At 46.4% G+C, this 22,791-nt stretch overlaps 1 protein-coding gene across 1 annotated transcript in view; it reads right to left on the bottom strand.

The window, feature by feature from the left end:
• Positions 1–907: 907 nt before the first annotated feature.
• The window catches only part of LOC116948497 (equilibrative nucleoside transporter 1-like), a 36,325-nt gene continuing 14,441 nt past the window's right edge, over positions 908–22,791 (bottom strand). The window contains exons 9-12 of the mRNA XM_076071398.1: positions 22,166–22,271; positions 21,169–21,254; positions 11,434–11,633; positions 908–2,779 (exon numbers count right to left, since the gene is read on the bottom strand). Coding sequence (XP_075927513.1) covers positions 2,668–2,779; positions 11,434–11,633; positions 21,169–21,254; positions 22,166–22,271 — 504 coding nt within the window. The 3' untranslated portion in view covers positions 908–2,667. The remainder of the gene's footprint in view (positions 2,780–11,433; positions 11,634–21,168; positions 21,255–22,165; positions 22,272–22,791) is intronic.

Genomic DNA, 22,791 nt, shown 5'->3' with positions numbered 1-22,791 from the left:
ACACACTACGCCGTGAAGGACTGAAATCCTGCAGCGCCCGCAAGGTCCCCCTGCTCAAGAAAGCACATATACATGCCCGTCTGAAGTTTGCCAATGAACAACTGAATGATTCAGAGGACAACTGGGTGAAAGTGTTGTGGTCAGATGAGACCAAAATGGAGCTCTTTGGCATCAACTCAACTCGCCGTGTTTGGAGGAGGAGGAATGTTGCCTATGACCCCAAGAACACCATCCCCACGGTCAAACATGGAGGTGGACACATTATGCTTTGGGGTGTTTTTCTGCTAAGTGGACAGGACAACTGCACCGCATCAAAGGGACGATGGACGGGGCCATGTACCGTCAAATCTTTGGTGAGAACCTCCTTCCCTCAGCCAGGGCATTGAAAATGGGTCGTGGATGGGTATTCCAGCATGACAATGACCCAAAACACACGGCCAAGGCAACAAAGGAGTGGCTCAAGAAGAAGCACATTAAGGTCCTGGAGTGGCCTAGCCAGTCTCCAGACCTTAATCCCATAGAAAATCTGTGGAGGGAGCTGAAGGTTCGAGTTGCCAAACGTCAGCCTCGAAACCTTAATGACTTGGAGAAGATCTGCAAAGAGGAGTGGGACAAAATCCCTCCTGAGATGTGTGCAAACCTGGTGGCCAATAACAAGAAACGTCTGACCTCTGTGATTGCCAACAAGGGTTTTGCCACCAAGTACTAAGTCATGTTTTGCAGAGGGGTCAAATACTTATTTCCCTCATTAAAATGCAAATCAATTTATAACATTTTTGACATGCGTTTTCTGGATTTTTTTATTGTTATTCTGCCTCTCACTGTTCAAATAAACCTACCATTAAAATTATAGAATGATCATTTCTTTGTCAGTGGGCAAACGTACAAAATCAGCAGGGGATAAAATGTTTTTTTTTCCCTCTGTAGGTCATGAGAGCAAGGGGATTCACGTGTGAATAAGAGGAAAGTGCAGCTGCTCATGTTTGCTACATGTGGGTTCTTATTTTTACTGAACATCTGTGAAAACTACCGGACATCTGTGAAAGAGAGCTTTATAGCTCATCGGATTCCTCCAGTATAAATTCATGTTCTGATTCCGATTAACGTGAGACACCAACGAGGGGAAAATCGGAGGCAGCACAACAAGTAGGTGCTTGTCCTCCTCTTTATACACGTGGGGTTTTTTTTCCAGGAACTCTGGTTTCTAAATGTGGACAACCAGGAAAGTGGCTAAAACATCTCCAGCGAAACTCTCCTGCTGGTGAGGCCTTACTATATTTCAATAGTTTCGTCTGAACTAAACAATGTTTTATTTGCCCAGGTAAAGCCCCACTGAGCTATATAGCTTGTTTTCAGAAGCGACTTGGCTATCACAAATGATAAGTTAACGAAGTGGCTCATCGCGCGACAATTTTTAATAGCAGCCAAATACTCTAAACGTGTGATGTTTATTTTAAATGTGGAGGGCAAAACCGGAGGACCCGGAGAAAAAATCCACGCGACCATGGGGAGAAAGACACGCAAACTCCAAATATACAGGTGTCAGGAGTCAGGATCGAACCCACGACCTCCTTCATATCAGGCGAGGTAGTTAACATCTCGCTACCACGGCTCCCCTAAAAACCCTTCTCATAATAAAATTACATAATTTATAATTCCTTGTCAATTCACTGGTGGATGAGGACCCCCCCCGGACAATCGGTCATGGGGGTTATTTAACCATACTTCACCACCCTGGTCATTGCGGGTTGAGGAATGGAATTTAGATTACCAGGTTCACCACTCCAATTTTAAGAACCGCACTCATTGTGTGAAATACACCGTGGAGAAGGCTTTTGAAATTCGCGTTTATTCAGACAATTAAATGCAGTTAAAATCAGTATTATACAAAGCACCGTGTGCTTTGAACGGTATCTTAATGGCCTTTTAATGTAAAAGCACATTTCATATTTCACGACTTTAAAGTCTCTGTCGCCACCTACTGTTTGAATTGTGAATTGCATAATGCGACTTGGAACAGCTAACTTTGCAGGAGACAAGACCAGGGGATAAGCAATGATAGTCACGTGGCTTAAAATGATGGGGACAGCCAAAGGTACATGGGCCTATTCTTAAAAATATCACAACGTACATTTTCTCTCCAAATTTCACGGTAAGATTTTTACATAAAGGTGAGGATTGTAGCCTTATCTGGAACAACCGTTACATTGGGATTGCAATAGATTTGATCAATACTGTGCAATGTGTGTTGTTTTATTTTACCGCATGTGGTGTATGCAAGTGCGAACGTAAAGTACATGGACAATTCACACGCCATAAGTAATTGCACAAAGTAATAAACTGTAATGCAACATTCCCGCCTGTACGTGATAATGCATCCACCCACAATCTGGAAGCATTGAGGCACGCTCCGTATTACATTGTATTTCCATGTTACGTGAAATGTCTTTTTATCTATACAGTACTTATCGCATACGCGGAAATACAATATTTGATGTAAAACAAAACCACTGATGTTGCGAACAGCACTTGCAGTACAAAGTAGTTTCCTTGGACCCCAACTAACCGTGCTGGGGTCCTTAATTAAACAATCCAATGGGTTGAGTTGTGCACCATTCTGGTAAAATCTCTCAAAAATAAATGCGATGCAGGCCACTTGGACTGAGGTCACAAATACAAAGTGATGACGAAAGAAGAGACACCTCCCAACGCCAAGCCCAGTGCAATGAATGTCATCATGATCACGCCAGCTGTCTCCGCTTGATGGGCACTGACGTTTCTACGCACGCACGCACAATACACACAACAAACCCCTTTGTTAGTCTGGGTATACTGTCAGGGTAATTGTTAACAGAGCCCTTAATATGACTGGAACAGCACACAAGTGGGTGGTGGTAGAGTCATTCCTGTGCACGCAGCAGCTACTATTTGTCCAAGCATAGTTCGTTATCCTATAACGCCGAGTATTGTTTGCACAACGCGAATTGAGCAAAACGAGATGGATGCATTAGGGAACACATTTTCTTTTGTAACGCGGATGCGAATTGGATGGAACGCCATCGAGTGGACGGAGCTACGTCGTGCGAGTAAGAACAAGCGGTGGTCATACGGCTGCCTCAGCGTAGCATCGTCGCACAAGGCGGGATGCTGCTGGATGTTTTCGAGATGCTACCCACGCGTCTCAGTCTTTGTTCGACCTGCGTATGCATCTCACGTGTTATCGCGGTCTGTGCGTTTCCCCTATACTACATATTATTTATTGAAACGCATTATTTCCATAACACGACGTTCTTCAGGAACGCAACGACTACCGCATTATAGTAGAACAATCTATACTGAGAATGGCTCGTTCCGGGCACAAATGCTAAATGTTGCATGTGCACAAGCAGCAATTGGAAGGCATAATTCCTTGGTCTGTGGTGCAGTGAAGCATTAACCATTAAACCAACAACAATAGCAGCCGCCATTCGCCACCAAGTGGCAGTGATGTCACGGGGACACATATGTCAGGCCAGGTGCACTCCAAGGCCACGCGAAGTATCGAAGGCTCACCGACAGGTCACAGGACAGACCCAGGTACCACAGGTTGTGCTAAGAATACACAGTTTATGGTAAGCCGCAAATATGTAAACATGTTTCTTCATCTCTAACCCAAAGAGCCCAATTTATGTAGTTCGTTTTGGCAGCATTACGTGTAACCGTTATTTGTAGAAAGTCACTCCAAGATTTCGCAATGAAAGTACGGCCAACGCCACCCTCACAATCGCGCCTATTCTCCCAATTCCCGTGACACAACTGAGGAGTGGCCCAGTTATTATTATTATTTAAAGCTGGAGAACCCGTTGCTCTGCATTTAGTGTTAACTCCCTCACATAGTATACAGGTCGTGGGTTCGATCCCGACCCTGACGATGCCTGTCTGTTTGAAGTTTGCATTTTTTCCGTCGGGTCACGTGGATTTTTCTCCGAGTCCTCCGATTTTTCCCTCCACATTTAGAATCAAGCGTTTCGAGAATTTGGCTTCTGTAAAGTTTCTACATAAGCCACTTGATTGGGTTACCATTTGTGATAGCCAGGTCGCTTATGAAAAAGAGGTATAGAGCTTAGCGGGCCTTACCTGGTAAAATAAAATAAAAGTGTATAGTTTAAAAGACTGCTATTATTTTCATACTCATCTCACAATCCTCTTATACTCGGAACACTAAAAGTAATCAGATTTTTTTTTACGTAATAAAATGCCAATGTATGTATTGTGAGTTTTTTAAAATATTTTTTCTAAGATTGAAAACACTCTGATCAAAAAAATTACATTCATAGGAGCACAAATGGAACAGTTTGAGCAATTTTTTTAATGAACCGTGGTCAGCCTTCTGTATTCATTACTCCCACCTCTTCGGTGTCACCATATATTATTATTATTGTTGTTCTTAAATGTCTTCTAAACTTCTTCCACCGTTTTAAACCAAGTACATTTTTATTCGCAACATGGAAAATCCCCAATAAACTTTTTTTTGTTTGTAAGATCGCGTAAATATAAATGTTTCGTTAAACCCGACACAGCCAATTAGGAAGGTTTGCCACGTAAACAAAACTTGCCCATTAGTTACTAGTTCAAACACACCGGTGCGTTGGAGGGGAATCTCAATTGAGTAATTTGCAGGAAACTTCTCGGCACTGTGATGCTTGGCCAATATCTGTTATATGGTGCGGTGGGTTTTTGTTTCAGCTCTCTGTAATGTTTCACCAGCAATGGGGAAAACATTTCCGCAAACATGCCGTATGTTCGGCCATCGTGCGGAATGGCTGTAAATCACACTCTGGGGGCGCGTGGGGATCTATAGCCCACAACTTCACTGCAAAGAAAAAGATCCCCCGTTGAGCCTACGTAGACTGATGCGGCAAGCGTTGTTAGCTATTAGTTATTGAAGGCAGCACCGGTCACACTCGGCGGCGGTATGATCACCACCACGTGCATTCAAGGTTACCTTCATAGAGGGTGAAACCATTGATATGCACATTTGCATATTTTGTGTGTGTGCACAGAATTATCTGAACCGGTCCTGGGCCTCCCCTAAGTCGACTCAGCATCAAATGAGTACCTGGTGCAGTTTGTAAACATCACCACCAGGGAGACAAAGGCGACTGGGCGTGGTGCTGGCCACTCACCCTCATGTGCCGTGCCGGCCTTCATAGGTGCTCACAAACAGCACTTGCCCCAACACTCTGTTAAGGCTATACGAGGAATATTTGTCTTTGTGTGTACATGTGTAGATAAGGGATGTACACAGTGAGCATAGTTGAGAGGGTGCATTTGGGGACAAACAGGTGTGAGCATTGGGGCACGGAGTAGGCGCCGCAGAGGCGAGAGCTGGAGACGATAATTAGGGATTAGCGAGTGTGAGAGGCGTGAGGACTCGGAATGAGAATGAGAATCAGAATCAGAAAGGGGTTTTATTCGCCATGAAAGTTCGCACAGACAAGGAATTTACTTTGGCAGGAAGGTGCATACATTCAACATATAGTAAACTTAAATCTAAAATAAGTGGTATACAAGTCTAAACTATACTAAAGGTACAAAGTCTAACTAACACTAAGGGGCTAAAGTATGTAAAATTTTGAATAAATATTGAATATAAATTAGCTATAAGATACAATCTAAAAATACAAATAGGGTAACATAGTGTAAATATGGCAAGGTGTCATTTTGTACTGTAGGTAAAATGTTAAAGTAAGTGTAAGCCCTTGGCCTTGTTGAAGAGGCTAGCAGCGGATGGGAAGAAACTGTTTTTGTGGCGTGAGGTTTTGGTCCTAATGGACCGCAGCCTTCTGCCGGAGGGGAGTAGCTGGAACAGAGAGTGTCCAGGGTGGGAGGATCGGCCACAATCTTCCTCGCTCGCCTCATGGTCCTCGAGGTGTTGCAGGTCCTCGAGGGTTGGTAGATTGCAGGTAATCACCTTCTCAGCAGTGTGGTGATACGCTGCAGTCTGCTCTTGTCCTTGGCAGTGGCAGCAGTGCACCAGACGGTTATGGAGGAGGTGAGGATGGATTCAATGATTGATGTATAGAAGTGCACCATCATTTTGATTTAAAGCTTTCGTGACTACAGTAATTTATATTCTTAGCTCTTTCGGTAAAGTCACGTTGAAGGAAAACAATAAAATAACAAAATATATATAAAACGTCGTGAGAATTTTTATTGTTTTATATATATTTTGTTATTTTATTGTTTCCCTTCAACGTGACTTTACCGAAAGAGCTAAGAATATGCACCATCATTGTCTTTGGCAGGTTGAATTTCTTCAGCTGCCGTAGGAAGTACATCCTCTGTTGAGCTCTCTTGGTGAGGGAGTTGATGTTCAGTTCCCACTTGAGGTGCCGGGAGAGAATAGTGCCCAGGAAGCGGAAGGACACTACAGTTTTGACTGGGGAGTCACACAGGGTGATGGGGGTGAGTGGGGCTGTATTCTTCCTTAAGTCCACAACGATCTCAACTGTCTTTAGAGCATTTAGCTCTAAGTTGCTCTGGCTACACCAGGTCACCAGGTTGTCAGCTTCCCACCTATAGTCAGACTCGTCCCCACCAGAGATCAGCCCAATGAGGGTGGTGTCATCCACAAACTTCAAGAGTTTGACGGACAGATTATTGGAGATGCAGCTGTTGGTGTACAGGGAGAAGAGCAGTGGGGAAAGGACGCAGCCCTGAGGAGTTCCGGTGCTGATGGACCTGGAGTCAGAGACTTGTGTTCCCAGCTTAACGCACTGCTTCCTGTCAGACAGGAAGTCTGTGATCCACTTGCAGGTGGAGTCGGATACGTTCAGCTGGAAGAGCTTGTCCTGAAGCAGGGCAGGGATGATGGTGTTGAAGGCAGAACTGAAGTCCACAAACAGGATCCTGGCGCAGGATGCTGGGGAGTCCAGATGCTGTAGGGTGAAGTGGAGGGCCATGTTAACTGCGTCGTCCACAGACCTGTTGGCTCTGTAGGCAAACTGAAGGGGGTCCAGGAGAGGGTCTGTGATGGCTTTGAGGTGTGCCAGGACCAGGCGCTCAAACGACTTCATTACCACAGAGGTAAGGGCGACCGGTCTATAATCATTTAGTCCTGTTGGCCTTAGCTTTTTGGGCACAGGGATGATGGTGGAGGACTTGAGACAGGCTGGTACATGGCATGTCTCCAGGGAGGTGTTAAAGATGTTGGTGAACACCAGAGACAGCTGGTCAGCGCAGTGCCTGAGGGTGACTGGAGAGAACTCGTTCAGGTCGTTGGCCAGGCAGGAGTCGTTAGTGGTGTGGGGGGCTCTGGGCTTGTAGTTGGTGATCTGCCTGAGCCCTCTCCAGACAGAAGCAGAGTCGTTAGCAGAGAACTGGTGTTTTAGTCTCTCTGAGTATAGTCGTTTAGCCTCTCTCACCGCCTTGCTAAACCTGTTCTTCGATTCCTTGAATCTGTCTCTATCCCCACTCCTAAACGCTTCCTCCTTCTCCAACCTCAACCTTCTGAGCTTTGCTGAGAACCAGGGCTTGTTGTTGTTGAAGTTCACCCTGGTACGTGTTAGAATATAGCAGTCCTCACAGAAGCTGATGTACGACGTCACAGCCTCTGTGAGTTCATCCAGACTATTGGTAGCAGTCGTGAACATATCCCAGTCAGTACAGTCCAAGCACGCCCGCAAATCCTCCACAGCCTCACTGGTCCACTGTTTAGATGTCCTCACCGCAGGTTTACAGAGCTTTAGTTTCTGCCTGTATGCAGGAATCAGGTGGACCATGGCATGGTCTGAGTGTCCCAGTGCTGCTCGGGGGACGGCGTGGTAGGCTCTACTGACTGTAGTGTAGCAGTGATCCAGAGTGTTCCCTTCTCTGGTAGGGCATTTAATGAATTGTATGTATTTGGGGAGTTCGTGGCTGAGATTAAATTTGTTAAAGTCACCAAGTACAATAACCAGCGAATCTGGAATTGCTCGCTCCACACTCAGAATCTGGTCGGCTAGCATGCGTTGGGCCTCTTTAACCTGAGGACTCGGTGGCAAGTAAACTCCGACCAAAATCAGCGACGCGAACTCGCGAGGCGAGTAGAATGGTTTACAGTTTATAAAAAATGATTCAAGGAGCGGAGAACAATGTTGCAGAATCACTGTGACATCTACACGCCAGCCACTGTTAATGTCTTGCCGGAGAGTGCTATGTCACGATCCGATCTTACAAGATGGAATCCTGCCAGTTGTAGCGCAGTGTCCGGAATCAAATCACACAGCCATGTCTCCGTGAAGCACAAAACAGAAGATGAAAGAAAGTCTCTGTTTTTCACCATCAGAAGCTGAAGTTCGTCCATTTTGTTGCACAGTGAATGTACGTTGGAGAGGAAAAAGCTCAGAAGCACTGTTCGGATCCCGCGTCTGCGTAGCCGTACGAGAGCCCCCGACCATTTACCCCTTGGGCGGCGTTTCACTGCTGGAGCAAAGCCTAGCGTGGTTTTGACTAGAATGCCCACTAATTCTGCCGCTGGAAGCAGAAAAGTGGTAAATAAATCCACAGGCGTTGTTTCCCTGATGTCTAAAAGTTCGTCTCTTGTTAGGGAACTCCGAAAATCTTGGCAAAACACTGAATTAACAGACAAAATAAGACACAACAGGGTGCACCGACCGGCTGAGGCTACCATCATCGGCGCCATCTTCTCACCAGCATGGGTGTGCTGAACAGCAGGCCTCTCTCACCAGCACGGGTGTGCTGAACAGCAGGCCTCTCTCACCAGCACAGGTGTGCTGAACAGCAGGCCTCTCTTACCAGCACGGGTGTGCTGAACAGCAGGCCTCTCTCGCTAACACCGGTGTGCTGAACAGCAGGCCTCTCTCACCAGCACAAGTGTGCTGAACAGCAGGCTTCTCTCACCAGCACGGGTGTGCTGAACAGCAGGCCTCTCTCACCAGCACGAGTGTGCTGAACAGCAGGCCTCTCTCACCAGCATGGGTGTGCTGAACAGCAGGCCTCTCTCACCAGCACGGGTGTGCTGAACAGCAGGCCCCTCTCACCAGCATGAGTGTGCTGAACAGCAGGCCTCTCTCACCAGCACTGGTGTGCTGAACAGCAGGCCCCTCTCACCAGCACAGGTGTGCTGAACAGCAGGCCTCTCTCACCAACACGGGTATGCTGAACAGCAGGCCCCTCTCACCAGCACGGGTGTGCTGAACAGCAGGCCCCTCTCACCAGCACGGGTGTGCTGAACAGCAGGCCCCTCTCACCAGCACAGGTGTGCTGAACAGCAAGCCTCTCTCACCAGCACTGGTGTGCTGACAGCAGGCCCCTCTCACCAGCACGGGTGTGCTGAACAGCAGGCCCCTCTCACCAGCACAGGTGTGCTGAACAGCAGGCCCCTCTCACCAGCACGGGTGTGCTGAACAGCAGGCCCCTCTCACCAGCACAGGTGTGCTGAACAGCAGGCCTCTCTCACCAGCACGGGTGTGCTGAACAGCAGGCCTCTCTTACCAGCACAGGTGTGCTGAACAGCAGGCCCCTCTCACCAGCACGGGTGTGCTGAACAGCAGGCCTCTCACCAGCACGGGTGTGCTGAACAGCAGGCCTCTCTCACCAGCACGGGTGTGCTGAACAGCAGGCCTCTCTCACCAGCACAGGTGATCAAGCAAAACAAGACAAAACCGGACAAAACAGGGCGCACCAACCGGCCCAGGCTGCCATCATCGGCGGAGTGTTCGTGAGTAGAGGGAGGTGTTGTTCGGGGACCAAGAGAAGAGATGTCTCGCCACTGCCGCTCGGTCCGTCAACGGGACCTTGCCCCTCACCTCGTCGCCGGGCGGGTGTTGGCTGAACCCCCCGCCCAGGACAGACGGGTGAGTGGGTTCGAGGCAGCGTAGGTGAGAGCAGGGAGCATTGGCGAGATAGAGACGAGTAGGTGCGGGGCGGAGTAGATAAGAGCAGGTAGGAGGAGGAAGCGGCATTGTGTGATCACAGTGAGAGGCAATCATAGGTGTGCCTACAACTGGTGCGAGAGTAGGATTAATAAAATGTAAGCAGGTGATCTGTTACTCCGTGTCAGTGTGAGTAGTTTGAAACACTACACAAGTGTGCGAGATGAATCGGTGAGCTCCTCCAGCAGGCAAGATTGCACTGGGCTAGGCCCAGCAACCGCATGCCCGAACACTTTCTGTTTGGCCAGATGGAGGGGGCTAAACGGGCACGGCATGGGCTAGAGAAGAGATGAACTGATGCGGTACGGGAGGATGTGAAGCCGAGTGGACTTGCCGACAACTGGTACCAGCGGTGTTAAGATCGGCCTTTGTGGAGGAGGCTTGTGAAGGACGCTACTGGGCAGTTGGAGGCAGTCGCCCTCCAACAACAATGGAGGGCAGAGGAGCGATGCTCACAAACATTCGCCTCGGAGCGCCGGGTGGCAAAAATGCAGCAAGTTGGCACAGTAGCGGGCACAGTTGGTGCATCTGCCAGTCATCTCAGTCAACCCATGCGACCTGGGTCTGTCCCCTGACCTCCTGCCGGCGAGCCTTCGATGCTTCACATGGCCTCAAAATGCGCCTCGCCAGGCACAAGTCATGTGGTGATGTCACTACCACTAAGTGGTGAACGGCGGCTGCTGTTGTTGTTATGAGTCACAGCTGTGTATATACTGGAACTATTGTTACGTTGCATGGACAACAGCGGTACAAACCCACTTGCCCTTCCCCCTGGTGAACAGTGGCTGCCTCAGTCCCGGTGTCAAGAAACAAACGCTACATGATCCATAATAAAGGTTTTTGGGTTAGATCGCGTAAATATAAATGTGTCGTTAAAACCGCCACCACCCGACAGTAAAAGTTTTGGGTTTACTCTCCAACACGTACCGGTGTGCTGTACCAGTAATGAATTGGCATGTTTTGTTTATGTGACAAACCTTACTAATTGGCTGTGTTGGGTGGTGGCAGGTTTAACGAAATATTTATATTCACGCGATGTAAACCAAAAACCTCTTTAATGGATAATATTGGTCGCGAAAGCCTACTACTACATGTTAAACTCTACATTAATCAGGCCAAATATTGTTATCACATCCAATAGCACAATTACCAGTGCAAGTGCGCAGGAGTCGTATTGCAGTGCAGTACTCTAAACATTTTATTTATATTACCAGGTAAGGCCCACAAAGCGCTATATTTAGCTCGTTTTCAGAAGCGACCTGGCCACATATGATAGCTCAACGTAGTGGCTTATCATCATGTGGAAATATATAGCAGCTAAATACGCCAAACGCACATTTATAAATATGGAAGGGAAATCCGGAGGACCCGGAGAAAAAAATCCACGCGACCACGGGGAGAGAGAGAGACACGCAAACTCCAAATATACAGCAGGCGTCAGGGTTGGGATCAAACCCACGGCCTCCTGCGTACCAGGCGAGGGAGTTAACATCTCACCGGCAAGGCGTTCACTTACTGGGGCCCATAGCTCATGGACAGCGTGGCAAGGTAACCGTTGCTTGTGCCCATCAGCAGCATGATGATCACAAAGGCGGCGTCGTGTCTGAAGGGGGTTATGCCCAGGGGCCTGGAGGCGACGTTACAGAGGAGGAACAACGGAACGAACACCAGGCGCAGCACCACCAGCACTGGGAGCCACCAGCTTCCCGCCTTGGGCTGGGCACACACGCACAAGAGACACAACACAGACAAAGATCCCCCCGTATAGTCTTAGCAGACTGCTGGGGCAAGTGCTGTTAGCGAGTGGCACCTATGAAGGCCGACACGGTACACGAGAGGTGGGTGGCCAACACCACGCTCGATCGCCTTTGTCTCCACAGTGGCGATGTTTACACACCACACTCGGTACTCATTTGAGGCTGAGTCAACCTAGAAGATGCCCAGGACCAGTTTAGATAATCATTACTGGTGTTGTTGCCGCGAGCGGGAATCAAACTCGGGTTGCCGGGTTTGTAGCGTGGCGCGCTAACCGCTACGCACACACAATGCCCACACGCGCACGAGCAGGAGACACGCACGTGCACACACACTGGTGTAGAGCAGGGGCAGCGTCCTTCTCCCGTACCTCCGATTCGCACGGTTGGCTACGTATGGTGTGAAAGAAGCGCAACATATTAAAAAAACAACTGCTGGGATGTATCAGTTGATGGAGCGAATTGTATACAAATCAGATACAAGTCTCGTTTAATGTTATTGCTAAAATAATTAGATAAATAGGATATAGGTTCAACAGCCTATGGGCCTTCCGAACCAATGATTTCCGGCAGCATTTGTTTCAGAAGGTAAACTCTGGATTGGTTATGAGCGTGAACGTTCCGACAGGAGGGTGCCCCCAAGGTTTTGCCTTTTGAAATTAATACCGCTGTAAAATATTGCTCAAGGTTTTAAATATATATACAGTTGAATTACTTCAATGCTATTATATTAATTTGTGATAGAAAATATAGATTTCCTGGAACGTGGGTTCACACTCACGACCTCCAGTTCTGCCCTGATCGAGCGAGAGCCACCCACTGGGCCACAAAGTCACTGCACAGGGACGATTGTTAACAAATATAGGGACTTTTCTACTTACGAACATTCGACTTACGAACGTTCAGAGATACGAACACACCTAGCCGTATGTCAAGTTGCCCGTTTGGACCGAGAGCCATAAGTTCAACCGCTGTGCAATAGATGGCAGTGGTGGCATCTACATCTGCAGCACATGAAGAACCAGTGGTATCTACATCTACTGAACATGAAGGGCCAGTGACATCTAAATCTGCAGAATATAAAGGACCAGTGGCATCTACATCTACAGAACATGAACAACCAGTGGCATCTATAAGAGATGATACAACTTTTAAAGCCATTCCCCGTATTTAGTGTGCATTCCGTACAACACGTTTGGGATCGACAGGAGTAAAGTTTGACTTAGGAACAAATCAACTTACAAACAGACCTCTCTGCCATCACCCACACCTGTTGTTTCCACCTTGTCAGCATTCACTAAATACGTCCTCTCATCACTCAGTCCACCACCAAACTTCTAATGCACTCACTCATCTTCCCTCAGCTAGACTACTGTAATGCTCTCCTACTCAATCTCCCAGCATATGCGTTCATTCCACTACAACAGATCCAAAATGCATCTACACGTTTCATTTACAACCTACCACACTGCTCCCGCACCTTCTTATAGAAATGCACTGGCTCCTCATCTGCTACAGGTGTCTATTCAAACTTCTTACGCTGGTATTTAAATCTCTTCATGGCCTTGCCCCACCTTACCTCGCTTCCCTCGTCTCGTTTTATGTCGCCTCCCGCCCGCTCCACTCTCAATCTCTCCGACTCCTCACCGTCCCCCCCTCTCTTTATGCACAATCACCGTTTCTGCTCCTTTTCCCGACTCACCCCCCTTGCACTAGAACAAACTTCCCCTCCACATTAAGCGAGAAGCACCATCCCTGTCTAGTTTCCGCTCCTCCCTCAAGACCCCCACGTCTTCTCCCTGGCCCATCCTTCCCTCCATCCCTAGGCACCCCCGTAATTTCGGTACGCACTAACCGCACTCTCTTTACCCCAACCCTATTCACCATATCACTTTTAGTTACCCTAATTGTACCAACCAAGTGGGTTTCCTTAAAACCCTCTGCTGCTAGACCAAACAGATTGTATGGTTTACCAAAAATCCATAAAGAGGGTACACCCCTTTGTCCTGTCGCCTCCACCATTGACTCACCCACCTACAAACTGGCCCGATTTCTGTCTGAGAACTTGCAACCTTCCACTGGTAAGACCACCTCTGCTGTACTTAACTCAGCTCACTTGGTATCATTAATTAAGAACATCTCACTATCTCCAGGTGATTCGCTCGTTAGTTTCGATGTAGTCTCTTTGTTTACCAAAGTTCCTGTGCCTGACATCATTGCAATCATTGAAAATTTGGTCCAACAAGGACTGAATGCTGATGTACCGGCCCTGGCGAGACACTGCCTCACCAACATTTACTTCACCTGGAATGGAACTTTCTACAAACAAGTTGAAGGTACAGATGCCATCCAGGCATCCACTCTACGTCCGTGCTTGTGGAAGAGGTACGGAGATAACACGTTTGTCATCTGGCCACATGGCTGACCAACTCAACCAATTCCTCAACCACATCAATTCCATACACCCAGCCATCAAATTCACCATGGAGGTGGAAAAGGATAGCAAGCTACCATTCTTGGATGTTTTAATCGAAAGGAGACCAGATGGCTTAATGGGACACTCTGTCTACAGAAAATCCACCCATATGGATGCATATGTAGTGACAGTGAATGTCACTGTGTGGTGCTGGGCTTGCGAGGCCACGGCGGACAATATTGTCATGTGCAGCCTGGTTACTGGGCGTAGTACCAGCCCTAGTGGGGCTTGGCTGAGCACTGGTTAGCGCGGAGGCACCACGTACAGTGTGCGGTGCGGGCTCCCGGTGAGGGTGCGAGAGAGAGTGTCAGCCTACCAGGGTTACATTGGGGCATGATATGCCGGTTGACCTGCCGACACGTGACCGGATGATATTAGAGGGGGGCCACCGGTGAACGGGGGCCGCTGGGTGTTCATGTGATATAGAAGAGCTCTCGGGAGCCTTCAGGAAAGGGCCAGAGAGATCGAGAAGGTGGGCGGGGTGAGAGGCGGAGCCAGCCCCAGCCCGGGCCGATATAACGGGGGCCCCGTATGGGGCTCAGGGTTCTTGAGTGTTGGTGAGTGAAGATTCACGTCGGGTTGAAGAAGCCTCTAGCCTCGCGGTCCGGGACCCAGCTCGTGATCTGGGCCGGGATAGCGGGACCGTGTCTAGTTCTGCCGTAGCGTGGTTAGATGGGCGTTCAACACCCGAGTGTAGGTTACGTTGCGTTGTGTTGATTTGATGTAATAAATAGTTTTTGATTTAAAGCTTTCGTGACGGCAGTAATTCATATTCTTAGCTCTTTCGGTAAAGTCACGTTGAAGGGAAACAATAAAATAATAAAATATATATAAAACAATAAAAATTCTCACGACGTTTCGACCATAACACAAACGGTCGTCATCAGGTGTGCCGGTTTTCATTAATTAATTTATTTATTTTTACTATTTATTTATTTAATAAATAAACGTTAGCGCCACGCGCAGCGATTTGCCAGTTTATTTAGAAGGACTAGTCCATCTATGTTCTGAAAAGAGGAGGGGGGAGACGAAAAATTAATGTATGCTGTCTGAAAGCCACTGTAAGCGTGAACAATCAATTAAGACCTGAAATGGTTTATCAAATCTTTCCAATGATTGCTAAGCCAGAATCCATCTTCTCGGTTGAAATTGTCTCTGTGCTTGTATATGTGGATAGCCTCATGAACGAATCTCTCATGGTAGCCAGATGGCTTACAAAGAACCTCTGTCTTGGAAAAGTCAATGTCATGTGAGCCTACTGAATTATAACAATGATCTGCCATGGCCGAGGTGTTGGTCCTACCGTGTTTAAGGTCTGCTTTGTGTTCACGAATGCGGTCCAAGACATGGCGTTTGGTTTCTCCAATGTAACTACTACCACAGAGGCAACTTAGTTTGTAGACACCAGGGTACTGTATGTCCGGAATCACATCTTTTACAGATGGAACCAGATCACGGATTTTATGTAATGTGTTGAAACGGACCTGGATCTTGTGTTTATTCAAGATTTTGGAGATCTTTTTTGTGATCCCCGCAATGTATGGTAAAGTGATGATTTTGAAAGGCTCCTCAAGAGGGTCCTTCTTCATGGTTTGAGTGATAGCTTTGCGGATTGTATAGTCAGAGTAACCATTAGCCTTAAGAGCTTGGTGTACGTGCTTGAGTTCACTGCCTATGTGTTCCTGGTCGGATATGCATTGGGCTCTATGATACAGAGTCTTGATGAGAGAATTCTTCTGTGATGGATGGTGGTGGGAATCCGGTTTCAGATAAGCATCCGTATGGGTAGCTTTCCTATAGACAGAGTGGCTCATTGAACCATCAGGTCTCTTTTTAATTAGGACATCCAAAAAAGGTAGCTTGCCATCTTTTTCGACTTCCATGGTAAATCTGATGGCTGGGTGTATGGAATTGATCTGGTCGAAGAATTGGTCTAGAGCAGGCCGGCCATGTGGCCAGATGACAAAAGTGTCATCCACGTACCTCTTCCATAAGGTTGGGTGCAGAGTGGCAGTCTGGATGGCGTCAGTCTCAAATTTCTCTATGAAAATGTTAGCTATAACCGGAGATAGGGGGCAGCCCATTGGGGTGCCCTCAGTTTGTTTGTAGAAAGTTCCATTCCAAGTGAAGTATGTATTGGTTAAACAGTGTCTCACCAGGGGGGGTACCTCAGTGTTTAGTCCTTGATGAACCAATTCTTCAATAATTGCTATGGTGTCAGGTACAGGAACCTTGGTGAATAAGGAAACTACATCAAAACTGACAAGCAGGTCGTCTGGGGACAGGGAAATACCCTTGATTGTCAATACCAGGTGAGTAGAATTTTGTACCGCAGAGGTGGTTTTTCCAGTGAAAGGACGCAGGATTTCAGACAAAAAACAAGCCAGTTTGTGTTATGGTCGAAACGTCGTGAGAATTTTTATTGTTTTATATATATTTTATTATTTTATTGTTTCCCTTCAACGTGACTTTACCGAAAGAGCTAAGATTATGAATTACTGCAGTCACGAAAGCTTTAAATCAAAATTTAACCGCCTCTACGGGGAGGGTTTTCACATAACTTTAAGATCCTTCAACAAACTCCGGGATAAGAAGGCTCAGCTGATCGAGTCTCTCACCTTTCTGAAGAGATGCCGCGACTCTGGGGTAATACCAATCGCATTTACACTGACCTCTGCTGCTGTAACTTCTTCTAATGTGAAACGAATTCTTTTCAAAACTAGCTTAGCTCTTATCTCAGAAAAAATCAGACTTATACGCACCGAACTAGATCAGTTAGACAAGACACTCTACAAATCACACTTATCATTGATGGCAACAATGTCCACATCGGATTGGGAACATGTAGACAATATAACTGCCTCTTCAGCTGCTACTATGTCGACCAAATGTAAGGACAACCTGATTTCCAAATTTAACCTCCTCTTCAACAAAAGACCGGACCCACACACCAAAAAGTAGACGTTAACAAAGTCGTAATTAATCGCAGTAACAGTTCTATTTCCGATGGTCTGAAATCCGTTTTAGCTAAAGGTCTAAACTTTGCTGTCACACCTAAACACATACCAGTTAATGATATAATTGCCCAAGTAGACGTTGCTCTCAGGGGCCTGGGTCACATTGCTGCAGACGTAGCAAGATCTGAAATCGCTGCAACCCTCAAAAACGCTAAGATGCCAGCTAGCAACCTCAGCAAAGATGAGCGATTTTAATTATAGAAATTAAAAAAATGAGGGATGAATTTGTAGTCTTCTCAGCTGACAAGGGCAATGCTACTGTCATCATGGATAAAATAGAATACAACAACAAAATTAAAGAATTACTCGACGATGGTAGTTATACAAAAATAAAAACAGATCCCACCAACAGCCTCGTCACACAAACCAACAAAATAATTTCTGATTCAACCGCATTAATTGATCAATCTAAACAGTTTTCGTTGAAACCTTCTGCTGCCAGGCCACCAAGATTATACGGCTTACCAAAAATACATAAAGTAAATACACCCCTTCGTCCCATCGTCTCTACTATCAACTCTCCCACCTACAAACTGGCTCGTTTTTTGTCTGAAACCCTGCGTCCTTTCACTGGAAAAACCACCTCTACGGTACAAAATTCTACTCACCTGGTATCGACAATCAAGGGTATTTCCCTGTCCCCAGACGACCTGCTTGTCAGTTTTGATGTAGTTTCCTTATTCACCAAGGTTCCTGTACCTGACACCATAGCCTTCATGAAGGCCGCTTGTGTTGTGGCCGAAACGTCGTGATTTTTTGTTATTTTATTTTCACCTATGTGACTTTACCCAAAAGAACCAAAGAGTATGGATCCTAGCAATCACGAAAGCTTTAAATCTAAATCTAGAACCATAGCAATCATTGAAGAATTGGTTCATCAAGGACTAAACACTGAGGTACCCCCCCTGGTGAGACACTGTTTAACCAATACATACTTCACTTGGAATGGAACTTTCTACAAACAAACTGAGGGCACCCCAATGGGCTCCCCCCTATCTCCAGTTACAGCTAACATTTTCATGGAGAAATTTGAGACTGACGCCATCCAGACTGCCACTCTGCGCCCAACCTTCTGGAAGAGGTACGTGGATGACACTTTTGTCATCTGGCCACATGGCCGGCCTGCTCTAGACCAATTCTTCGACCACATCAATTCCATACACCCAGCCATCAGATTTACCATGGAAGTCGAAAAAGATGGCAAGCTACCTTTTTTGAATGTCCTAATTAAAAAGAGACCTGATGGTTCAATGAGCCACTCTGTCTACAGGAAAGCTACCCATACGGATGCTTATCTGAAACCGGATTCCCACCACCATCCATCACAGAAGAATTCTCTCATCAAGACTCTGTATCATAGAGCCCAATGCATATCCGACCAGGAACACATAGGCAGTGAACTCAAGCATGTACACCAAGCTCTTAAGGCTAATGGTTACTCCGACTATACAATCCGCAAAGCAAACACTCAAACCATGAAGAAGGACCCTGTTGAGGAGCCTTTCAAAACCATCACTTTACCATACATTGCGGGGATCACAAAAAAGATCTCCAAAATCTTGAATAAACACAAGATCTAGGTCCGTTTCAACACATTACATAAAATCCGTGATCTGGTTCCGTCTGTAAAAGATGTGATTCCGGACATACAGTACCCTGGTGTCTACAAACTAAGTTGCCTCTGTGGTAGTAGTTACATTGGAGAAACCAATCGCCATGTCTCGGACCGCATTCGTGAACACAAAGCAGACCTTAAACACGATAGGACCAACACCTCGGCCATGGCAGATCATTGTTATAATTCAGTAGGCTCACGTGACATTGACTTTTCCAAGACAGAGGTTCTTTGTAAGCCATCTGGCTACCATGAGAGATTCGTTCATGAGGCTATCCACATATACAAGCACAGAGACAATTTCAACCGAGAAGATGGATTCTGGCTTAGCAATCATTGGAAAGATTTGATAAACCATTTCAGGTCTTAATTGATTGTTCACGCTTACAGTGGCTTTCAGACAGCATACATTAATTTTTCGTCTCCCCCCTCCTCTTTTCAGAACATAGATGGACTAGTCCTTCTAAATAAACTGCCAAATCGCTGCGCGTGGCGCTGACGTGTTTTATAAATAAATAAATAAATAAATCTTTCATTGATTGATTAATGCAGACCGACACACCTGATGACGACCGTTTGTGTTATGGTCGAAACGTCGTGAGAATTTTTATTGTTTTATATATATTTTATTATTTTATTGTTTCCCTTCAACGTGACTTTACCGAAAGAGCTAAGAATACGTAGTAAATAGTGTTGCTCCCAAGACAACGTCTGCGACTCAGTTGGACTCACTACACATATCTAAAACCTGACTCCCACCACCATCCTTCCCAGAAGAATTCTCCTATCAAAACTCTACACCATAGAGCTTCATGTATTTCCGACCATCATCAACTAGCCAGTGAACTGAAACACGTACACCACGCTCTCAAGATGAATATATATTCAGACTACACAATCCGTAAAGCTATCACCCCAACCGTTGGGAAAGAACCAATCAAAACCATCACCTTGCCATACATATCAGGGGACACCAAAAGATCTCCAAAATCATGAGCAAACACAAGATCCAGATTCGATTTGTGATCTGATCCCATCTGTGAAGAATGTGATCCCTGAAATGCAATACTCCGGCGTCTACAAACTAAGCTGTGTCTGCGGCAGTAGTTACATTGGGGAAACTAAGCGACATGTCTCAGACCGTGTTCGTGAACATAAGGCTAATCTGAAACATGGTAGTACCAACACCTCGGCCGTGGCTGATAATTGTTTTAATGCGGTGGGCTCACACTTTGCAAACCCACTGGCTATCAGCAAAGATTTGTTCATGAAGCCATCCACATATACAGACACAGACACAACTTCAATCTAGAAGATGGGTATAAACTGAGCAATCGTTGTAAGGACGTTATTAACCAGTTTAAGTCATAACTGGCTGTGATGTTTCAATCCTACCACCTTCCGATGTTATTTGTTATTTTCGACTCTCTGATTTTACATTAACAGGTAAAATTTCTCATACTAACACAGCCACCTCGCTCACCGAGCTCGATGTTGCTGCTCTGCGATCTTACATTAACATGCTAATCTCTCACATTAACATGCTCATCTCTCACATTAACATGTTAATCTAACACATTAACATGCTAATCTCTCACATTAACATGCTCATCTCTCACATTAACATGCTAATCTCTCGCATTAACCTGCTAGTCTCTCACATTAACATTATAATCTCACATTCACATAGCCACCTCCGTGCCCTGCATCGTGGAGACCGCTCTCCGATCTAACATTAACATGCTAATTTCTCACATTAACATAACTAGCTCCGCCCACTTCGTTTATGACCCTTGGGCTACACCCATTTTAAACCTTTAAAACAATCTGCCTCAGCAGCTTTCCCCCTCTTTTTTCCTCCTGATGACGATCACTTGTGTTGTGATCGAAACGTCGTAGTTTATTGTTATTTGTCATTTTCTTTGAACCTATCTACATGACTTTACCGAAAGACCCAAAGAATATTAATTCCTGCAGGTATGAAAGCTTTAAGTCAAGATTTAAAAGCGTTAGAGTTTCGCATTGGACTAGGACCCGTAAAACATCTGGCAGCTCAACAGGATTGGTTCAAGCAAGCGTTACTCTGCTTGGAGAGACATCAAATGTCCAAAGTTTCCTTGTCTATTTTGATGTTTGAGTATTAATGTGGTAATGGCACTTTGGGGTTGCCAGATTTGGGCCAGAAAGGCGCTACATGTCGAACGAATAATAAAATTGACCTGACTTTTGTTGAACCGAATGCTGCTGAAATGATACACTCCCAAAATGCCGTGTGGCCGATGGTATGTGTCTAAAAAATATAATTTTTTTAAGCGGAGAAAGAGAGATGTGAAGGAGGCGGGGTTAAAGAGGTGCAAGAGTGGCACGGTGTAAAGGGGCTGACACTCACCCACATGTAGAGGCCCGGGAGGCTGCGCCCCACGAAGTCACTGAAGCCAAATGCGAGGAAGCCGCACACTGGCTGGAAGAATGTCTCTGTGTGCGTGATGGGGCAGGGGGAAGGGAGGACAAGCGTGAGCATGAGAGGCCAATGCACGGCATCTCTGTTGAGCGTCGCTCTGATGCTGAACTTAGTTTTGTCTTGGATCGTGGACCAGGATTTGACAATCCCCATATTAGCAAGTTTGTCTGTGCTCGGGTAAATTCATGAAAATTAATTTGGAGTTTGCACATTCCCTCTCTGTCCCTGTGGTCGCGCTAGTTTTTCTCCAGGTCCTCCGGGTTTTCCTTCCACATTTAGAATCAACATCATGCGTTTCGAGTATTTGTCTCCGATACATTTCCCTGTGATAAGCCACTTCACTGAGCTGTCATTTGTGGCCAGGTCGCTTCTGAAAAATAACTATATAGCTCAGTGGGCGTTACCTGGCAACAACAAAACAAATTAAAGGCTCTGAGAGCCACGTGAATATGTCACTTTAAACAAGGATAGGGAAAGGGCTCAGGCTTATAGAATGACAGTGCTGATATTGACACGTGCTCAGCTGCTTCTGCGACTAAATGATGCAACAACATTGTTTATGGCGGAATTAATATAGAGCTCCGTAGCACTGATGCAGTGTTCAGGTGTGGTGTCGCGGGTGTGCGTGCGTGTGTCTAGTTAGGTGGACAAACAACAACGTAAGGGTCGAGCAGCGTTTATGAGAGATGAATTAACAGTAGGACATTGCACAGTTAAGGGAAGCGGGTGAATGAAATGTGGTGGGCACGTGCCATCTTGGCCTTGCCTAGGGAAACTTAGACACCGCACCTCCGATAAGCATGGTTGGCTTCGCACAGTGCGAGAGAAGTTCAACATACACGCAAACATATCGAGTTATTTGCCAATATTTCTTTGGGATCTGATTTTGGATTGAGGAGTAAAAATCTGCGAGTGATCAACTGACTCCATTTGCCATCGTCAGTGAAGGTGTCGACGCGAACGGTGATGGCTGGGAAGATGGTGAAGGTGAGCCAGAACACGCAGCACACTGAGAAGGCCGGCATCCAGATCTGCAGACACGCAGGGACACGCACAGGGACACGCATTTAACATGAACAGTCGTGTTCTCCTATAACGCGGTAGTTGCATTTTTGAAGAACACCGCGTTATGGAAAAAATAGCATTCTAATAAATCACAATATAGGGGTAAGGCCCAGTCCGCGATAATATGTGTGATGCGTACACAGCCGAACAAAGCAGCATCCCGCCTTGTGTGATGATGCTACGCCGAGGCAGCTGCACGACCGCTTATTACTACTCGCGCGACGCAGTCGCATTCGCTCGATCGCGTCGTATCTAATTCGCATTGCATTATAAAAATATAAAATGTGTTCCCGAAAACATCCATCACGTTATATCCAATTCGCGTTATGGAAATGACATGCGGCGTTATAGGAGAACAGACCGCATTGACAATCAAGGCCACATGAGGAAAACTCTCTCGTGGAAAGGGAGTCAAACACGATCACGGTTTCACCTTCTCTTTAGCAACGGAGCAGTGCGCATCCCTGGACCGGGGCCAGAAATGGA

Source organism: Petromyzon marinus, chromosome 33 (assembly GCF_048934315.1).
Source record: "Petromyzon marinus isolate PM22_M1 ecotype Great Lakes invasive population chromosome 33, UKy_Petmar_22M1.pri1.0, whole genome shotgun sequence".
Classification (NCBI taxonomy): Eukaryota; Metazoa; Chordata; class Hyperoartia; order Petromyzontiformes; family Petromyzontidae; genus Petromyzon; species Petromyzon marinus.
This window is presented reverse-complemented; position numbering and strand designations above follow the sequence as displayed.